Below are 19,935 nucleotides of genomic sequence, written 5' to 3'. Positions count from 1 at the left end.
GGAGAGACGGATAATCACATCAGTCCTCTCCGAGACAACCGGCCGAACAAGTTCAGCACCAAAACAGCTGGGATGGCTGCGGCTCATGTGTGCACATCCACGCTGTGCTACAATAACAATCCATCCGTCTTTCCATTAAACCAACAAAACACACCTACACAACCATCTTCGCCATAATAAAATAACCTACATAAGTGAGTGGTGGATTTGAAAAGACAGGGGCCTCGCTTGTTAGGTCCAGCGGTCGGATCACAAATGGTCTCCCACGCTGCGGGGTGGGGTGCCAGGGCCCGGGGGGTAAACGACCAGGAGGAGGAAGGGCGACTTCAGCCCCTCCAAAGCCACATGGATATGGAGGGGAGAGACGATGGGAGGTCCCGAATTATGAAGGAGGCGAAGAGGAGAGGTGGCATGATGAATAGCAGTAGGCTACAGAAGTGGAAAAAAGCGGATTTCTCACAATTATCAGCATACGGCTGACAAGCACCAGGGGGGTCGCCAGCGTGGACTAGAACACGCTTTGATTTGGTTATTTGTGCACTGTTTATGCAAATAGCACGACAACACATTCCGTTAACTGTTGGAGGCCTATAGTTTCAGCTATGTAGGCCAAACCAGTCATCCTATTCTCAAACACATAACATAATATGGCTATTTTCTTTTTAAATGTAGGGCTAGTAGGCAAAAGGACCACATTCAGCCGACCAATGGAACAACCATGGAGTAGACCGCTTTGTTTATTAGGATTTTTGGTAATTTAGTCAATATATGAGTTTCCTAAAATATCCAACATGCCTAGGCTACTTGGATAAGGCAAGAAGTTAACAATTTAAAGAAATCGAATATTTTCCGATAGAATTAAGTCAGTATTTATTTACTTAATTACATGTGACATACACAGTATGTCAGTATTTATTTACATACGACATACACAGTATGTTGTAACATTAAAAAAAAGAAAAAAAAAGGGATGAGCGTACAGGGCTTGGGAGGATCTAGTAGACAGCGACATCTGGAGGAGAGAAAAAAATAACTTGATAAAAGGGTTGGATAATTTTTTAAATAATTATAAATGTTAGAAACATAATTTGGTATTAATTGTAAATTAACTTACCAACCAATGGAACAGGAAACAATGGTAGGAGTGTAGAGCTTAAGGTAATAGGTATTTTTTTTCTATGCATTTTTTTTTTTTTAATGGTCTTTATTTCTTTAGTTTTTTTTTTTTTACTTTGCTGCATTTTTTTCATCATTTTTTTGTTTTGTTGGATTTTTTGTGCAGCACATTTTTCTTAAGACCATTTCAATTCTTTATTTTTTTTTACAATTCAATTAAGCCAGAAAGTGAGAAGCAAACAAGTCATACAAAATGAATAAAACTGATACATAAAATATTTACACATGCGCAGCTACCAATAGTACTCAAATTCATTCAACACAACCTAAATTATTTTTAAATTCAAAGAAAACGGCATCAAAAATTTGATTATTCAACACGTCACCCCAAAAAAATGAAAAACATTGTTGAATCATTTCTATACTTTAAGATAATTAAAAAGGTTCTGTTGTTGAACACGTTCATAAGAAACATCAGCTGAGGAAAACAAATCAAGTTCTAATGTATGATGTCACAGTCTATCTCGCAATTAATAATCACACGCCGAGGTGGTCCAGGTGCGTGTATGTGGTGATCTTCATCTCCTCCAGGAGCGAGGCTCGTTGTCATCCTCCTCTTCATCATCATCCTGAAGCAGAGCGTCATCACTCATCGGCTCCTCCGCAAACTATGAAGGAGAGGGGATGAATATTGTTTGCAAACTGCTGAACTTGTCAACGTGAATGCAACATTTGTGAGACTTAGTCATTTAAATTAACAAATAATTAGTTGTGTTAAAGTGCAGCAAATACACAAACAAATGCATATATATTTACAGAAGGACACACACAGCCAATAGTGTTCATCGTAAGCCTAACTGGATATTATTCAACCATGTTTACGGAGCACAGCTTTATTCCCTCCTGCACTCAAAATGTTGGCGTGTCAAAATACACAACAGATAAAACAGCATGTTCTTAAGGTCGTTAGCCCACAGCCTATAGCTCCATCTAGTGCCCAATCTGGAAACCAAACTTTCTCTTAGAAATATATATTAAGTATATAGATATACTTAACACGACTTATCACTAGTAACACATGCATAGCAAAGCTTGGGCGACAACATCATCGGGTAGCATAGCCACTAGGGCTACCAGGTGATAGATGGACCAGACCTCTTCATCGTCAGGCTCGGGGTCACCGTGGTCGGCAGTCGACATGCTGATCGGAGGTTTGTACCACGACAAACGGAGGAGACTGCTCAGCTTCACACCGTGGACTGCCGCCTGGGGGGGAGAAATACCTTCAGAGTTATGCACTGGGCTTCAAGACCTTCACAGGTAAACCCTGAGATATAAGACCTTCACAGTTAAACACTGAGATATAAGACCTTCACAGTTAAACCCTGAGATATAAGACCTTCACAGAGTTATACACTGAGATATAAGACCTTCAGTTAGACTGAGATATAAGACCTTCAGTTAGACTGAGATATAAGACCTTCAGTTAGACTGAGATATAAGACCTTCAGTTAGACTGAGATATAAGACCTTCAGTTAGACTGAGATATAAGACCTTCAGATAGACTGAGATATAAGACCTTCAGATATACACTGAGGCTAATTTACTGAAGATAAAACACTGTAGTGGAGAGTTTACTGTTCTTAGGCTCACCATGACATTTATACAGTTAACTGTTTGGTTCGATGCCCAATATTTTGACCATGTACGGGAAGTGGACACTAGGACTAATGACAGACATTAGAAAGATGATGAGCAAGAGCATAAAAAGAGATACAGAGAGCATATAGGAGAGAAAAGAGAGAGAGCTGGTCCACTTGCTCTGCTTCAAGACATGAGAGAGAGATTACGAGCGAGAGCATGAAAAGGATGCATATAGGAGAGGGAGAGAGAGAGGGAGAGTTGTTCCACCTGCTCTGCCTCTGCCCTGCTCCTGTAGGTGATGACAGCAGAACGAGTCTCCTCATCTATTCGGCAGTCCTCGATCTCTCCGAATTGCTTCCGGAAGGCAAGAGAAATACATTAGAAACTCGGGGTGAACAATCAATATGAAGTCCGATAAATTATCACACAACAATGACCACAGAATCAACACCGAGCGCCACAAATGTATTCTGCTTTTTTTTTTTTCAGAGGCAAAAAAATCGTTGTTTTCCTTGACAGCTGTCAATTATACTCATGATTATACTTAGCAACGGCGAATTATCAAATATAATTCACCGCCGGAAGTTGTGAAGAGCCCATGCAAGTGAACGGAACGTTCCATGGCAGTGAGAAGACCCGTGTAATAAGTAAGGAATAATCACCGAGAGGCCGGGCAATAAACAGTTTGATATGCCCGGCTCGTGGACGGCTTACCTTCCGCGAGCCGGGCATATCAAACTGTTTATTGCCCTGCCTTGAGGTGATTATTCCGTTTATTCTACTTCGCGCCGGCCAACATAATAAAACAATTCAAATACTTTAATAATTAGCCTTTTTCTTATTCGTATTGCATGCTTATTAAATGTATACTCTGTTTAAGTTCATCTCCCTCGAAAAGTAGTTCCCTTTAGAACTACGGTGAATAACGTTAGCTCAGCTGTAGGTAACTCGTTTCTATAGCAACCACACTAGGCTGGATCTGATCACTAGTTTAACAACGTAGTTGTTGCATTCGTATCAAGTCAGCTTTAATGACGATCGATCAAACATGCACTCCTTGGTTTATTTTTACAACGGACCTCATGTTTGAAATGTATGTGATAGAAAACGATACAAGCGGCGTATTGATCTACTGTGCTCAGTCAGCAGCAAGTAGAACCGACAAGTCAGCGGGCAATATGCCGGATTAATGCACCCCTCCCAGCCAATCAGAATCGAGCATTCTTAAATGAAGTAGAATAATTGCGATTAATGTGAAATGCGGTTATAGTTTATATATATGACTATGTGTTAGACCCCCAGGCCGTTCTGCCCGCGATTTTAATTCGCTCTGCAGCAGAGGCTGGAGATCGGGAGGTCTCCCGGTGGGCCGGTCCACTTTGATTAAGTATTTATTAAGTATTATTCAGTTTAAATTACAGCCTATAAATAGAGCTAATAATTTGTTAAAAAAAATACATTTTGAAACCCAAGACGCCTCCTGTTGATCTCAGTTTTAGTTTGACTATTGATTAAGACATGGTACTGTGTAAATCGCCTATTGTGTAGAAAATGAACCACCCGATTGCTCTATAGAGAGCTCTGCTGGCCAAAATCGTTCTTAGCCATCCCTATTGTAAACGATATTCTAGGGGTCGTGGGGCCTGGAGGGGGGAGGGTAAGGGGGGTGTTGTGAAAGGGCTTTACTGTTGGGACTCTTGGGGACTCACCGCGAAGTGTGGCAGCAGTTCAACCTGCTCGGCCTCGGAGAAGCCCGAGATCTCTAGCGCTCGCGGCCGATGATCAACCGACGCGTAGAGCGAGGCGCCGCGGCCTCGCCCCCTGGAGCCCCGCCCCCGAGCCCTGAGTGACCCCCGACCTCTCATCAGCAGCCCCCGACCCCGAGCCAAGAGACCCCGCTTGGCCGCCTGAGAGAGAGAGACAGAGATGAACAAGGCGTTAACTGTGTGGTTCACCAGGGTCATCGCCTTGGGAACAGTGTTGTGTTCTGAAACGGGAGCACGAGGCCCCCATGGCTGCTATAAAACAAAGTCTGCAAAAGATAGCAACTTATTTATCTATAGCCACTGTCAGTTATATTCAGCCTCTTGCGGTAATATATGATAATAGAATAGATCTTCTTAATGAAATCTGAAGAAACCATCTGTAGCTGGGTAATGGTAGGGTTAATTTAACTTTACCTGTAGCTGGGTTAGGGTAGGGTAGGTTTACCTTTATCTGTAGCTGGGTTAGGGTAGGGTAGGTTTACCTTTATCTGTAGCTGGGTTAGGGTAGGGTAGGTTTACCTTTATCTGTAGCTGGGTTAGGGTAGGGTAGGTTTACCTTTATCTGTAGCTGGGTTAGGGTAGGGTAGGTTTACCTTTATCTGTAGCTGGGTTAGGGTAGGTTTAGTTTACCTTTATCTGTAGCTGGGTTAGGGTAGGTTTAGTTTACCTTTATCTGTAGCTGGGTTAGGGTAGGGTAGGTTTACCTTTATCTGTAGCTGGGTTAGGGTAGGTTTAGTTTACCTTTATCTGTAGCTGGGTTAGGGTAGGGTAGGTTTACCTTTATCTGTAGCTGGGTTAGGGTAGGTTTAGTTTACCTTTATCTGTAGCTGGGTTAGGGTAGGTTTAGTTTACCTTTATCTGTAGCTGGGTTAGGGTAGGGTACGTTTACCTTTATCTGTAGCTGGGTTAGGGTAGGGTAGGTTTACCTTTATCTGTAGCTGGGTTAGGGTAGGTTTAGTTTACCTTTATCTGTAGCTGGGTTAGGGTAGGTTTAGTTTACCTTTATCTGTAGCTGGGTTAGGGTAGGGTACGTTTACCTTTATCTGTAGCTGGGTTAGGGTAGGGTACGTTTACCTTTATCTGTAGCTGGGTTAGGGTAGGGTAAGTTTACCTTTATCTGTAGCTGGGTTAGGGTAGGCTTATGCCGCTTTTCCACCGCACATGTAGCTCGACTCGACACGACTCGACACGACACGACTCGACACGGTAGCAACACGGGTGCTTTTCCACCGCAAATAGTACCTCCTGGACGTGGGCGGGGTCGGCTGCGCGAAAGGGCCGTGACGTATTTGTGTACGCGACGCAAACAACAAATACGCAACCCACACATGGACAGAACCCACATAACAACAATGGAGGACATCGATCGCATTACTATTATTAGCTGGCATGTTGGAGAAGTGGAACATGTTGGCTGCGCGCTGCTATGGATGTTACCAGCATGGTTGCCATGTCGCTCTCGTGACTTCGTCACACTCTCTGGCCAATCAGTCGCCGGCCGTCTGCCGACGTCACCTTTTAGCATCGGCTCAGCTCGCTTGGAACCTAGAGCGAGTAGGTACTAGAAAAAGCAGCCACTTCAGGTACCAGATACCATGGTACCGCGGTGGAAACGCAAAAAATGCGAGCTGAGTCGAGTCGTGTCGAGTCGTGTCGAGCTGGTACCATGCAGTGGAAAAGCGGCATTAGTTTACCTTTATCTGTAGCTGGGTTAGGGTAGGGTAAGTTTACCTTTATCTGTAGTTGGGTTAGGGTGGGGTTAGCTTACCTCCATCAGTAGCTTGGTTAGGGTAAGCTTACCTCTATCTGTAGCTGGGTGTACTTAATCTTGAGCAGTGCTATGTCTTCTCCAGCCTGGCTCTTCTTGTAGAGATCCAACTCTGTGTCCAGAAGCTCTTTCTGGGCCTATAAAGCATCAACAAATAGGTCACCACACCGACATGACGCAACTAATCTAACAACACTTTACTGCTCTGTCTGTGTGACAAACAGAGAGAAACAGAAAGAAAGTGAGTGAGTGGTGTGTTAGTTAGAGGGAGAGAAGAACGAAACAGAATGTTGATGGATCATTATATTCTTATCCTCCAGAATAAATATGAAATTATATAAATATATGATCTAATATACATCGTTACGAGTTCATTTAAAAGACCTTTGTATGGATTATACTTGCACCTAGATCCCTAGGATTCCCAAAGTGAAAGGCGCTAAGCCGGTTACGTGAGGTTCAGCGAGCTTTGCACCGAAACAGCTATTAAAATGTCATAGGGCTACTTTTCACCTTTCAGAGCCTGTACTTTTCCACTTTGACTTCAGTTAAGAAGTTGAATCAGTATTTCTACTTCTACCTCTTTTTTTTTTTACACAAGTACCTGTACTTTTATTTAAGTAAAGGGTACTTTAGCCATCACTACATGCATCCTTCCAGGCATGTGAACTTCCCCCCACCCTGTGTGTTGCCATTTAATTTGGCCTTTCCCACTAGGGCCGACTTTAGCCACGGATTACCTCTCCACGATAATCATTTCCATCACCTTCGTTTTCCTTTGTTGTTACTGCCAAATAAGAATCCTTTAAGCCTTTAAGAATTTATGAATCATCAAATACCTTGCTGACAAAGTGTCATACAAGAAATAACTTTTCATCTTGCATACGTGCAGGAGAGAAGAGAGACAGTATCTCTGTATATGCAAGACTTATGTGTGAGTTACCTGGGCTTTGGTCTTGGTGGAGCGCATGGGTTGGGGGCAGCTAGACGAAGCCTTGATCTCCCCTTGGAGTTTTGTGATTATCTGGGTGAGGGAGGACAGGGTCTGCATGATCTTCGCCCGGTCCTCCACCTTCACCACCACCTTCTTCTGGTCAAGCTTGGATATCAGCAGCTGTGGCAGAGATCACCCGCATTTTTCACAAATTGTATCCATTTTATTGTCAGGTTTTTGAAGTTTATCACCATCTCTTCAGAAACCCTCATTTTGTCAACACTCAGGAAATCTGATTATTTAGCTAATGTAATTTTTTTCTCTTAATCATCATATTTGGTAGCATTGATCATACATTTTCTATACCAATACCATTTGTTGATATACTATACGCTCTTTAAAGTATTAGAAACTTAAAAAAGGCATTGAGTAAATTATTTATATAATAACTGACACACACACACACACACTTTACCTAAACATTAAGTAAATAAGGATAACAAAAACAATTATAGAACCAACCTTCTGTGTCTCGATGTGTTTCTCTAGGATCTGTTGTTTCTTGCAGTTTACATCCTGCTGCAACCGCAGAGCTTCCTGTTGAAGGGATCATGGGAAAATCAAGGTCAATATTTGAATGGAGAACACCTTCCCCCCTTGCTCCTCTACTTATCCTACACCACCTCCTCCGACTTCCTCCTCCTCTCCTTTTGCCACCATCTCCTACACCTCCTCTATTCTACCTCGTGCTCCACGTTCCCTTTTCATCGTCCACTACCGTCGCCTCACCTCTTCCTCCTCCTCCTCCTTCTACCTTCCCCTCGCCGCCTCCTCCTCCTCCTCTACCTTCCCTTCCTGCTCCTCTACCTGTTTCTTCCTCAGCGTGTCCTCGCTGTTCCTCTGAGCAGTCTTCAGAGCAGCAGGGTTGAACACGGTCTTGGTCAGCCCTTTGGAAGTGGAAAAGACCTGCAACATATGAACACAAGCCTGTTAACCACAGCAACATTCTGGCTTCTGTTGGTATGTATTGTAGTGTTATTATAAAATGTAGGGTACAGGTCAAAGACCTCGCCCACCTTCTCAGTAGGAATGGCAGGCTTAACAGGAAACCCAAGCCTCTCTTTCACGGACGTTTTGGCAGAATTCTGTAGACAGACGGGGATAAAAACAGATGTAAAAAAAAACGACGGACAGAACAACCGACAGACAGGACACATAGGCAGGCAGAAGGACAAACAGGCAGACAAATAAGCACAAACACACACACACCTGAGAGGCGCCAGCGGGGTCATGGTTATCCGAGGGCCCTGTTAGCAGGGGCCCCAGACGGTCCTTCACAGACTGTTTGAGAGAGGTTGGCAGGGCCTGTGGGACACAGACGGATATCAGAGACCACACCCCCTTTCCTATGACAACAGGTATCAAACAATGAGTGTGGGGGTTTGCCTTTATTACAGTGTGTCGTACTGAGGTGGGGGTGTGTGTGCATTACATTGTATCCTTACAGTGAGAAGGGGTGGTGTGCATATTGTAGTGTATCTTACAGTGAGGCAGGGGTGTGTTTGTATTTCAATGCATCTTCGTGAGGTGGGGTGCTTGTGTATTATACTATATCCTACTGAGAGCTCCGGGTGTGTGTGTATAATAATACATTTTACATCGATGTGTGTATTGTGTTATAACGGTGAGGGTAGTGGGGTGTGTGTGTATTACAGTGTGTCTTACGGGGAGGTGGGGTTGTGTGTGCATTACAGTGTACCTTACGGGGAGTTGGAGTTTGTGCGTGTGGATTAAAGTGTATCTTACGCTGAGGTCTGCGGGGTGGGCAGGCTGCAGGGAGGTTGGGGGTCCGGGGGGGCCATCCGGTCTGTACCAGTGGACCCTGATGAAGCGGTTGCCGAGCACGGCCTCAGGGCTCTGCATGGCCCGCTTGGCCTCATGGGGGTTGGAGAACTGGACCAGCGCCCCCTCTGGATCACTTTGGTACGCCACCTGGTGTCAGAAGATGGCCATTGAATCCCGGTGTCACAGCACAATGATAGCAATAACAGCAAATAGGGCATGCCTCTTGAGACATTCCTGATCTCTGAGGTCATATTGAAGTTCCTCACTGAGAACTGGATGGCCTCACTCCTGTTTGAACCAACTCTCAAAACCCTTAAGGTTAAAGAACAATGTTACACTCCACCTCTTTCGATCCTGCCGAAGAAAAGCAGAAACATCTGAGAAAAGCTTTGAGTGCACATTTCTGTCCCTTCCACAAGCGGTCAATTTCAGATACAATTATATTGATTGCCCCGTTGATAGCTACATTTTGTTTAGCGGGGCTATTGTTTTTTTTAAATCTGCAGACTTCTGTGATCTTGCTTTGACATGAACTAAACTTGCTCCTTTAAGTGTTGATTAGTCCATGTCGTTTTTATGTTTTGAAAGTTGGTTTGAACAGAGTGATGCCAGACTGTTCTGTACTTTCAGGCGAAGATTGAACAGGACTGACAAAAGATTAAAAGAAGGAGAAAGAGAGAGAGAGAGAGAGAGAGAGAGAAAGAACGAGAGAGAGTGAATGATCGTCTGACCTGCAGGTTGACGATGGTGCCAAACCGGCAGAAGTGTGCGTTGAGCTTGCTGATGTTGTTGAGGTCAGGGGGGATCTGTCTGACCAGAAGCCTGGAGTTGGGGGGGTGAAACTGTGCAGGAGCTCTGTTCTGGAAGCCCTGGTGGTTCCCAAAGCTGGGTCTGAAGAGAACAACCAATCAGAAACCAATAATCAATCAATCTGATTGTCCAGGGATCACTGCTGTTCACACATTAGGAACGAACGCTAAATAAAAGTAATGATTAACAAAGCAAGCGCAGTTGTTGTGTACCTAGGTTACGCAATACTTCTCAGTCAAACTTTTAATTCTCTTTGGATAAAACTGTCAGATAAATGATGTTTGTTAGTTTGTCTTACTTTTCGAACCAGGGTTTCTTCGGGGGCATGTTGCCATCAGGGAGGCCGGCTGGTCTCTTCCTGGGGTCCGACTCCATCACCACCCGGTGGTTAGGAGGCTTCTCTACAGAACAGAGAGAGAGAGGGGAATATTAACAAGGTAATTAACTAAATGTTAAAGTGTCAGTGAAATTGAAAGTAAGTCTTCGTAAAACTTGCATGAAGTTACTCTTAGTTAAACCTGCCCTAAGTCAAACAGTGAGTTAGACCTGCGCTAATTAACTCACTGCAGCCATGACTTTTCATCCAGACTATTAAAAATAATAAAACACTGTTTCCTTTTAGAAATCCATTTCAAAGAACCATGGCGGAAAATGAACCACCACGGTTGTGGTGGAGGGGCGTAGAGGGATTGAGCTCCTGTGTATTTGTAATAAAAGTATGTGTTTTTGAAGCAGTGATCAGGTTCACCGGTCCTACCTCTGTGTGGCTGGTCCATGTCTCCCATGGTCAGTCCGATGAGGTTGGGTCTCTGGACGCTGGCTCGGTGGCGGTACTGCATGGGCCTGGACATGCTGGTGATGCTGGGGGCCTCAGGGTTGTACATGTCTGTATCATATGAGTCTGGAGGGGGAGGACCAAGGTACACAGTACACAACTATCAGTTAGCAAGTTAAAGTAGTTAACTAGAGTCGAATCAGTTAGCAGAGTTAAGTATACCATCAACTTGAGTTCAATCAGTTAGCAGAATTAAATACAAAATTACCTAGTAGAGTTAACAGTTATCAGATGGCGGAGTTAGTTTCCGAATTTAACCAGTGAGCAGAGGTAAGCAGAGAGTTAACGAGTTAAATCAGTGAGCAGAGATAAGTACACAGTAAACTAGAGTTAAAAAATTGGGAGTTCAGCACAGAGCTAACTAGAGTTCAGTTAGCAAAGTGAATTGCAGAATTAACTAGAATGAAACAAGTTAGCAAGAGAGTTAAGTAAAGATTAAACAAGTTATATCCGTTTGAGTTAACCGTTAATCAGTTAATCACACACGAGTTTGCATTAGACGACTCCAATCTCGTGGAGTGCTACTGCATGCATAACCACTGATTGGCTGATATGGTTGTGGTCACCAGCTGATTAAGTGACACACCTATCCAGCTCTTATCCAAAGACAATTGAAGAAGCATTTACAGCGGGCCGTTTCTCCGTCGGACACTTCGTGTCTACACACCTTTATTTGGAACCTAGTCGCCTGACGACTGGAGCTAATTGAAACAGTGTCATTCGGACCTCTTACCGGAGGAGAAGAGGGGAGCGGATGGTGGAGGGAGAGAGGAGCGCATCCCAGAGGTGACGATGGTGGGGACGGAGCTGGCGATGGAGTTAGGAGGAGCGGCAATACCAGAGGCCTGCAGAGGGGGGAGTGGGGGAGGAGGACCTGGGAGGAGACACACACACCAGAGGTTATCACAAATGTGTTGATATACTTTATACTGACTTGTGCACAAAAACGAGTTAAGAGTGTCACTGACTGATTTATATTGAATAAACTGCTTAATATTTTTTTTATGTGCGCTCATAATCTTTATACACAAACCATATAAACACTTTATAAAACTAAGTACACTGTTCATTATACATTAAAAATGTTTCTCTTCTCGACATTTCTCTGGGATGAATTAGGCAAAAGGAATAACATGTAAACAGGTCATATATAGAGGTCTGTGAGCAGGTCTAGGAAGGTCTGAGCGCAGGTCTAGGTAGGTCTGTGAGCAGGTCTAGGTAGGTCTGAGAGCAGGTCTAGGAAGGTCTGAGCGCAGGTCTAGGTAGGTCTGAGCGCAGGTCTAGGGAGGTCTGTGAGCAGGTCTAGGAAGGTCTGAGCGCAGGTCTAGGTAGGTCTGTGAGCAGGTCTAGGTAGGTCTGAGAGCAGGTCTAGGAAGGTCTGAGCGCAGGTCTAGGAAGGTCTGAGCGCAGGTCTAGGTAGGTCTGTGAGCAGGTCTAGGTAGGTCTGAGCACAGGTCTAGGGAGGTCTGAGAGCAGGTCTAGGGAGGTCTGAGAGCAGGTCTAGGAAGGTCTGAGAGCAGGTCTAGGAAGGTCTGAGAGCAGGTCTAGGTAGGTCTGAGAGCAGGTCTAGGTAGGTCGTAGTGTTTGTGTAGGTACCTGTTACAGGTGGGAGGCTGGGGGGGAGCGAGCCAGGGGGGGGCACTGGGGGCCGGAGCTGAGCAGGAGGCGGGCTCATGAGGGGGGGAGGCGGCGGGAGACCTGGGGGGGGCTGCGAGGGAGGGGGCTGGAAGGGAAGGATGTTGGGAAGGTTGACGTCCTCCACCACCACCGGGTCGCTGCCGTGGTCGAAGGGACACATGTCTCCACGCATACAGAAGCCCTTCTCTGGAACACACACACACACATCGTGGTTAGTTATAATACTGCTAGCATACAGAAGCCCTTCTCTGGAACACACACACACACACACACGCATCATGGTTGGTTATAATACCGCTAGCATACAGAAGCCCTCCTCTGGAACACAACACCAACCAGGGTTACCCCCTATATCTTGTATATAAAGCTAAAAGTTATGTAGTATCAAATATTAGTGTTGTTGAGTTTGTTTACATTCAACATGCATGCAGCTTGTCGCTGATAAAATGATTGAAAAAGGACTCCTAGAAATCGATTTTTGGTCTTCTGGAAATGTGAACATTACATTGCTGTTCATCCAGAAAAAAACGCAGCTCCCCCGTTCACTTGTCTTTTTTTTTTACATTCAATCCAAAGGCAAATATGTATTGGCCTGTGTATGTAGGTCCATGCACTCCCCTCAACCCCTCACCGTCGTAGTCACGGCAACGCTTCCGGGGCTGCTGGGGCGGGCGCCTGGGGAAGGCGTGGTCGGGCCTTATGTCCGACCAGCTCTCCGTGGTGCTGATGCTGATGCTGTTGTTGTTGTTGTTGCTGCCGTGGTGATGCGAAGGGGCGATGACGGTGATGGTGCTGCTCAGCGACGGGACGGGGAAGTGGCTGGTGGTCGGCGTGGAGACCAGGGGGGGCGGGGCGTACCCTTCGACCACCTCCGAGCGATCGCCTGCTTCGTGGTCATACTTGGGTTTTGCAGCGTCACGCTCTAAGAAGGAAAGGCGACAAGTGGTTGTTACGACGACTATATCAGGGGATACAGTGGCTTCCGGGGTGAAACCTCAGGTTCTGGTTAGATGAAAACAGATTTAAATAAGCGTTCATATCCTTCCCCTTGCAGAACAGATGTTAGCAGAGCTGTCGCGGTTAACAATGTTGGCCTGTGCTATTGAAAGGGGGCTCTTGGGTGCAAATGTATTACAATTGCTTGCATTTGTAGCCCAAGCTCTTATGTAACTGAATTAACCCAGATTCTATTATTAAGCGATTAATATGTCCTAGGGCTGATGTCATAAGCGTTATTTCAACTATCTTTGATTTCTAGTATTGGTGCTGGGGGTCTCTGCACATCAAATTAGACTGGGATTTATGTTATTCTAGATTAAATAAATAAACATTGCCTTGGAAACTAACGTGGATTACACAGGGGCCTCTTCGCAGTGATGATGGTCGTTTACATTTACTCGCAGTTTGCTTGTTAATTGGGCGGTATGGCAATATTGCAGTTGTCGTGATGTCCCTAGATGTGAGATTTAAAGTAAAACTCTAAACTAAAGGTTAGAAAGAAGGTTCGTAACAAGGCAGAAAAAGTGATGGCTGTGAATGACAAGCAGATGTCCTGATCAAGAGATAATGGGAAGGTCTTATAAGGATTAAGTTAAGACTCATTAGGAGAAAGTGTTCCAGATGGGCCAGAAGTTAAGCGCTAGATGGTTTCATCATCAGGTGGATATGTTTTATAAGGACATTTAGTTAGGAGTGTTAATCATAAGGTTGGTGTGATCTATAACGATATTGATTGAAGCGCCATGTGGTTTGATCTCCAGCGACATCTCACCTCGACTCCGGCTCCGAGAGCGGGTACGTGAGTGGTCTCGCTCTCGTCCTCGTTCCCTCTCTCGGTCTCTCTCTCTGTCCCGCATGCGGTCCTTGCTCCAGCTGCGGCTGCGACTACGGCTGCGTGCGCGACGGCGGTTGTAGCGGTCCCGGTACGAGTCTCTCCGTTGTGGCTGGCGTTCATACTCCCTCTTCCTGGGCCGCTCGTCCCTCTTCCCTCGGTCATCCACTCTCCTGACAATCACCAAGTACACTCCCTGTGAGCCACCCTCAGTAAGGCTCTACCAGCTTATCATCATTGATTGATAAAATGGATATTGTCTTATTTACCATCTACTATTTAGTCACCTAGCAGATGTTATCGTTATTAAACTGGGACTGCAGACCAAGGCAATTGAAAGTTTCAATTTGAAAAAAAGAAAACGATCTGGTTATGTACAGAGATATAATTACAAAAATAACACATGGAGGCCGTGGTGACTGATCACTGATGAGGTTCACTGAACATGTTAACATTTATCACTATTTTAACTACGTTAACATGATTGTCCCACGTCACACAGCCTCCAGGTCAACATCAGGTGGACCCATCCCCCCCATCCAAGAGCGACAGCTTGCAGGGGCCAAAGTGCAGCTGGCAGTGTAGAGGTACCTCAAGACTCTATCAGGGACCTGGTTCCTCGTCTGGAGCTCCTCACGTTTATCTTCTGGCACCCTTAGGGCCCTGATTGATTTAATACAGCACTGGTTAGAAACAAACATTCACCTGAATTAACCTTTAAAACTGTGCATGGACACAGACTGACAGACACAGACACACACCTGCCATCTCTGCCATAGCGGGAGCTAGACTGTGGAGGACTGTGGTTCACCCTTCGAGAGAACTTGTCTCGATCGTCCTCGCGGCTCGACTAGAAAGAGAGAATATAAAAAGTATAAACACAAAGGATACAGACCGCTAGAAGTTGGGTTAGATATAGACTACTAGTTATCGTGTAAGATTAAGACTAGTAATTATCCTGTTAAAGTTGCGTAGTTATCTAGGAATATTGTATATTGGACAGTAGGGCTGGGCGATATGAAGATATCATACCGTGGACGATATGAAAGTGTCTACCGGGAGAGATTTGGCCATATCGTTTATACCGAGAGAGAAAAAAAAAAAAAAAAAAAAAAGAATGGCGGTGGATGGAACTGCAGTTAACTGCAATTGCGCAACAACGGGGCCCTGCAGCAGAGTGCTTAGCTGTAAGACATTTAACTATTCCCAGAAGAAGAAACTTCACCAGCCAATGTGCTTTCAGGTAACGTAACCTGCACGTAATTTGAGGTGAGGAAGGCAGGAATCATGGCGCAGTTAATGACAGATTGTTCGCTACTTACTCCTTTGTAAGCATGGAAATTCAAGTTCAAAATAAAAGAAAAAACTGATCAAATGTGAAGTATGGTTATTTTAAGCCATTTATTATTTTAATTTACTTCAAAAATACCATATCGTGATATATATCCATATCGTGATATAAAATTACTCATATCGTGATATAAGATTTTGTCCATATCGCCCAGCCCTATTGGACAGCAAAATAAAAGATTGAGATGGAGAACAAAAACACATCTAATACGTATCTAATAATTTCATAGACTTTGCCATTATTTTATACTTTATGAGATATCCTGTTGAATACAAATCACCTCTTCTTTTTTGACTTCATCCTTCTCTAGTTTTGGGTTGACCTTGTTCACCGGCGCTTGCTGTTCTGAGGGAGGGAGGTAGCTTCTGTTGCTCACTGCTTCAAACAGCTTATCCACAAAGATCTGGGTCTCTGGATAAACACAGGGAAACCAAATTGCAAACAAGCATCAGCAACCACATCTTTCCAAATGAGTACAAGTAATACACAGCATTGCTTCCCACAGACCAGGTAGCAATGTGACGTGAAGATATCTTGACTGGGGGGGGGGGGGGGGGGGGGTTGGATGATGAGCCCTGACGGGGGGGACGGGGACGGGGGTTGGACGTCGCGATTGCTCATGTAACAATGTAAATATTAAAAATAATAATAGTCCTTCGACTGATCAGACCAACGATCGCTTTGAGCGCAGAATCGCTTCCCTGCCGTCATTGTGTTAAACCAGCTAATAGCACGCAAGGGGGAAAAAGGTGATTGGCTCCAGTAAAAGGGGATCGGAAACAGAAAGAAATGTATTGCTCCTCTCCAGCCCCTGCTGCAGAGCGAATTCAAATCGCCGGCAGAACGGGCTGGGGCTACCCAGTCTAACACCACATCCATCTAAACTATAACCGCATTTCACATTAATCGCATTGTTTGCTGCGTTACCAACGTTGTCCATGCTGACTTAGGGTGCGGGATGTTTAATATCAATAAGGTTGAGTTCATGAGGCTAACATTATATTTTCTGAGTCAACAATAATTTTGGGCAGGTGTGTTCGAGCACAGTGTGTCATACTAAACATTGGTAAACTCCAGACGTCTTCACTGTGCCAAATATCCCGCTGCTTCGGGTTTTCCTTTGTAGGCGCGTTGAGAGTAGGAGCGGTCAAATACGCTGTCAGTGTGTGTGCATGTATCAGTTATACGCGGGTTGATCCAATAAGTTGTAGTGTACCCACGCACCATTGGCATGTATGCGCGCGTGTCTCTGTGTGCGTGTGTGAACGAGAATGACAGGGAGAAAGAGTGCTATACAGAGATTAATGAACGGAACGATATTTATATTTCAAAATCGCATAAAATATATAAATAAATAAAATCAGAATCAATTTGTGACGCTCATTGTTGATTCTGTGGCGCTGCGCCACATATTGGTCTATGTATGGGAAACACTGCAAAGTAATAAAGCGCTTTTTAAGTTCCGAAGTACTTAATATAATACTCAGAGACAGTACCATCAACTGGCAGGGTTAGGGTTTAATTCCCCCTGGGACCACCCATGTCAAGAATGTATGCATGTATAGCTGTGCATTTATGAGTCGTTTGGAGGTAAATTACCTTTCTGCAGGAACACATCCAGCTGGTCGATGCAGAGGGCTTTCAACTCTTTCTCGGTCTTGTCCTTCTTCACCAGAGCCACCACATACTTTGCTAGTGCAGAGGGGTCAGCATCACAGCTGGAATATTCAAGTCAATGTTTAGTAAATAGTAGGCCAGGAGTGAAGTGGTTAGGATGTATCCAAGCTGCAAGGTCTTGGGTTAAATTCTAAATGCTCCTTAATAATCAGTCTCTGTATTCACTGTGTAACCCCTATCTGCTCATATTGATCAGTCTCAGTATTCACTGTTGAACCCCTACCTTCTCCTTGATGACCAGTCTGTATTTAATATCTCATCCCTGCCTGCTCCTTGATGACCTGTCTCTGTATTCAATGTCTAACCTGCTCCTTGATGACCCATCTCGGTCTAACCCCTATAAGCTCATTAATGACCTGCATCATAATCCGCTGCAAGTAGCTTTGATGAAAAGCTTCTGCTGCATGAGTAAATGCAAAAAAAAGTAAACAGGTCTGTAGTTGATCCCCGTTAGAGTCGCATTACACCTGAATTACAATAGGTCTTCCTGACAGTATTTGTATATATTTTCCCTTCAGCATTCATTTGATGTATTTTATTTGTATTTCTATTGTATCTTTGAGTAGAGCAGCTGCGAAATAAACTACTCCCCTCGGGATTATTAAGTTAACTTAACTAAGTTAATATGGTGAATCAATGTGTTCAACATAAGCATCGCTGGCACATACAGACTTTAATGAAGGCAGATGTACCAGAAGATGAACTATATGTTAACTTTAAGTAACCTCATGGCGCTATGGTGACATAAATACGATTAGATGAGCACATATACCTTTGAATGACTTACAAGTCAACATAACCTCCACCAATGGATAACAATGTGTTGATCATAAGCCTCGCAGGCACGTCACTGACATAAACACAAGCTTAGATAGCATGACTTACTTGGAAAACTTTAACAAGTAATAGGTATTAAATAGAGATAAGGTTAGAGACTTACATGGGCTCTAAGGTTTTCGAAAGCCAATTTTTCAAGGCATCGAGGTTTTCAATGATCATCTTTGAGTCAAAATCCGGAGGCCAGGGTTCACTTCAGATGGTGAAATCAGAAAGCAGCCACGTTTGGCAATTAAAATGTGTGTTAGGGGAGACAGTCAGCCAAATGCTAGCTTAGCCTAGCTTAGTTTAGCCTAGCCTAGCGTTGTGAAAGGCCACAGCGAGGCTAGTTGTGGGTTATTTAAACACACATGAATACACAGAAACAGTCTGCTTGGTCTCAAAAGCAAAGCTAGTGAGCCCACTGAAGGTTCAATGTTCAATGTGTATAATGGCCGGGTTTATAATAACCATAAGTATATTTATAAGTGTAGTTATATTGCTCTCCTCTCAGACCAGCGTGCCGTCTATTTACTACCGCCTTGTAATCTCGTCGGAGAGTCTCGCGAGAAAGGAAAGGTTCCAGAATCGCTGCACCGTCATCATACAAAACTTTGGTGATGACATTAATCATAAAAATAAACAATGGAAATTTGACGTAAACATTTAAAATGATAACATATATTTCTTATACATGAGAACACGAAATGAATACAAATTCATACAGCCCAAGACATACATTTATCCCCTAAGGCTCTGTGAATAGTGGGGAATAATATTTAAAAACAATATCCCGAGTTTGAGATCTCAATCATGGGATATTGCCCCCCCAATCTAATCGCGCCATTTTAGGAGATTCACGTGTCGCATATGTATTTATGGTGCGTTCATATCGCTGGAAATAATGGGGGAAATATTTTCGCAACGTCGGTAAATTCGCGTGAACCACACCTCATGACGCTTTTACGATTCTACTTCCGTTCGGCAACTCGGACCAAATTTTGTGATGCGTTCATATCGCTGGAAATGATGAGGAAAACCTTTTCGCGACGTCGGAAAGTTCGCGTGAACGACACCTCATGACGCTGTTATGATTCTACTTCCGTTCGGCAACTCGGGCCAAATTGTGGTTATTTAGGCCCATTCACTCTCCTGGTGATAATAGAAGGCTCGCCTATAATGTCTCGTTGCGGCTTGTGGACATCCAACGTCCAAGTGCTGTCACGTGATTCCACTTGCCACCCCCACTGACGTCACTGGCTAATGAATGAAACAACCTTATTGTGATTGCAAAAACATGCGTTTGTGAAATGAGTTTTTGATGGGTCCACGCAAGGGGTGTTTCTAGGTTCCATAAAAATCCGGGGCTTAGCCCAGACGGATAATGAAAATGCCAAAATGATTTCTATGCTTTATTTTGCATGAACATTTCTTCATAATGCTTCACCTAATAAACAAAATGCGCAGTTTATTATAGCTTAAAATAGCTACCTGACTGCTGTGCTGCTTATCCCCAAATGTCTAAAGTTCCATTCAAGTTATTTCAGAGTAAAATTACAAGTGAGACTGACTTTACACACACACACACACACACACACACACACACACACACACACACACACACACACACACACACACACACACACACACACACACACACACACACACACACACACACACACATACACACACACACACACACACACATCTGACTGGGGATGGGATAGGTTAATTCACTTGAGGTGGTAAAAAGGTTATGATTTTAAACTGTTTATTCTCTTGCCATAAGGACTATCTAGACTATAATAATAATTATAAATATTTTATTTTATTTTTTTAACCCAAAAATTATATTCGGGGCTAATTAAACACAGGGTCTGTGATTGGGATGTCTGGGTTCAGG

The 19,935-nt window shown here is 44.1% G+C and overlaps 1 protein-coding gene across 3 annotated transcripts; it reads right to left on the bottom strand.

Moving 5' to 3' along the window:
* Positions 1-853: 853 nt before the first annotated feature.
* Positions 854-18,600, bottom strand: rbm26 (RNA binding motif protein 26). 3 transcript variants are annotated; one of them, XR_009528914.1, is made up of 24 exons: positions 18,157-18,600; positions 17,139-17,257; positions 15,820-15,950; positions 14,950-15,038; positions 14,780-14,851; positions 14,129-14,361; positions 12,989-13,279; positions 12,316-12,543; positions 11,453-11,593; positions 10,642-10,785; positions 10,183-10,285; positions 9,806-9,965; positions 9,036-9,221; positions 8,499-8,594; positions 8,306-8,374; positions 8,097-8,195; positions 7,752-7,826; positions 7,239-7,409; positions 6,328-6,432; positions 4,471-4,668; positions 3,029-3,115; positions 2,272-2,382; positions 1,115-1,784; positions 854-1,033 (listed from the first exon to the last, which is right to left on the bottom strand). XR_009528914.1 is itself a non-coding variant. In XM_060070978.1 (23 exons), the coding sequence occupies exons 1-23, from the start codon at positions 18,213-18,215 to the stop codon at positions 1,695-1,697; spliced, it is 3,057 nt and encodes a 1,018-aa protein (XP_059926961.1). In that variant the 5' UTR covers positions 18,216-18,600; the 3' UTR covers positions 854-1,694. The 3 variants fall into 3 exon arrangements, 1 of the variants encoding a protein (XP_059926961.1); XR_009528913.1 differs by having other exon boundaries at positions 854-1,012; XM_060070978.1 differs by having other exon boundaries at positions 854-1,784.
* Between the last annotated feature and the right edge of the window lie 1,335 nt (positions 18,601-19,935).

The sequence above is a fragment of the Gadus macrocephalus genome, chromosome 14 (genome assembly GCF_031168955.1).
Source record: "Gadus macrocephalus chromosome 14, ASM3116895v1".
In the NCBI taxonomy this organism is placed as follows: Eukaryota; Metazoa; Chordata; class Actinopteri; order Gadiformes; family Gadidae; genus Gadus; species Gadus macrocephalus.
The sequence above is the reverse complement of the archived record's forward strand: the minus strand, read 5'-3'. Positions and strand labels throughout refer to the sequence as shown.

Coding starts and splice junctions, on each gene's coding strand:
- rbm26 (XM_060070978.1), bottom strand. CDS start 18,215: ATGATCATTGAAAACCTCGATGCCTTGAAAAATTGGCTTTCGAAAACC. Junction 14,852..14,949: donor CGCTATGGCAGAGATGGCAG/GTGTGTGTCTGT, acceptor TAAATCAATCAG/GGCCCTAAGGGTGCCAGAAG. Junction 13,280..14,128: donor CTCTCGGAGCCGGAGTCGAG/GTGAGATGTCGC, acceptor TTTCCTTCTTAG/AGCGTGACGCTGCAAAACCC.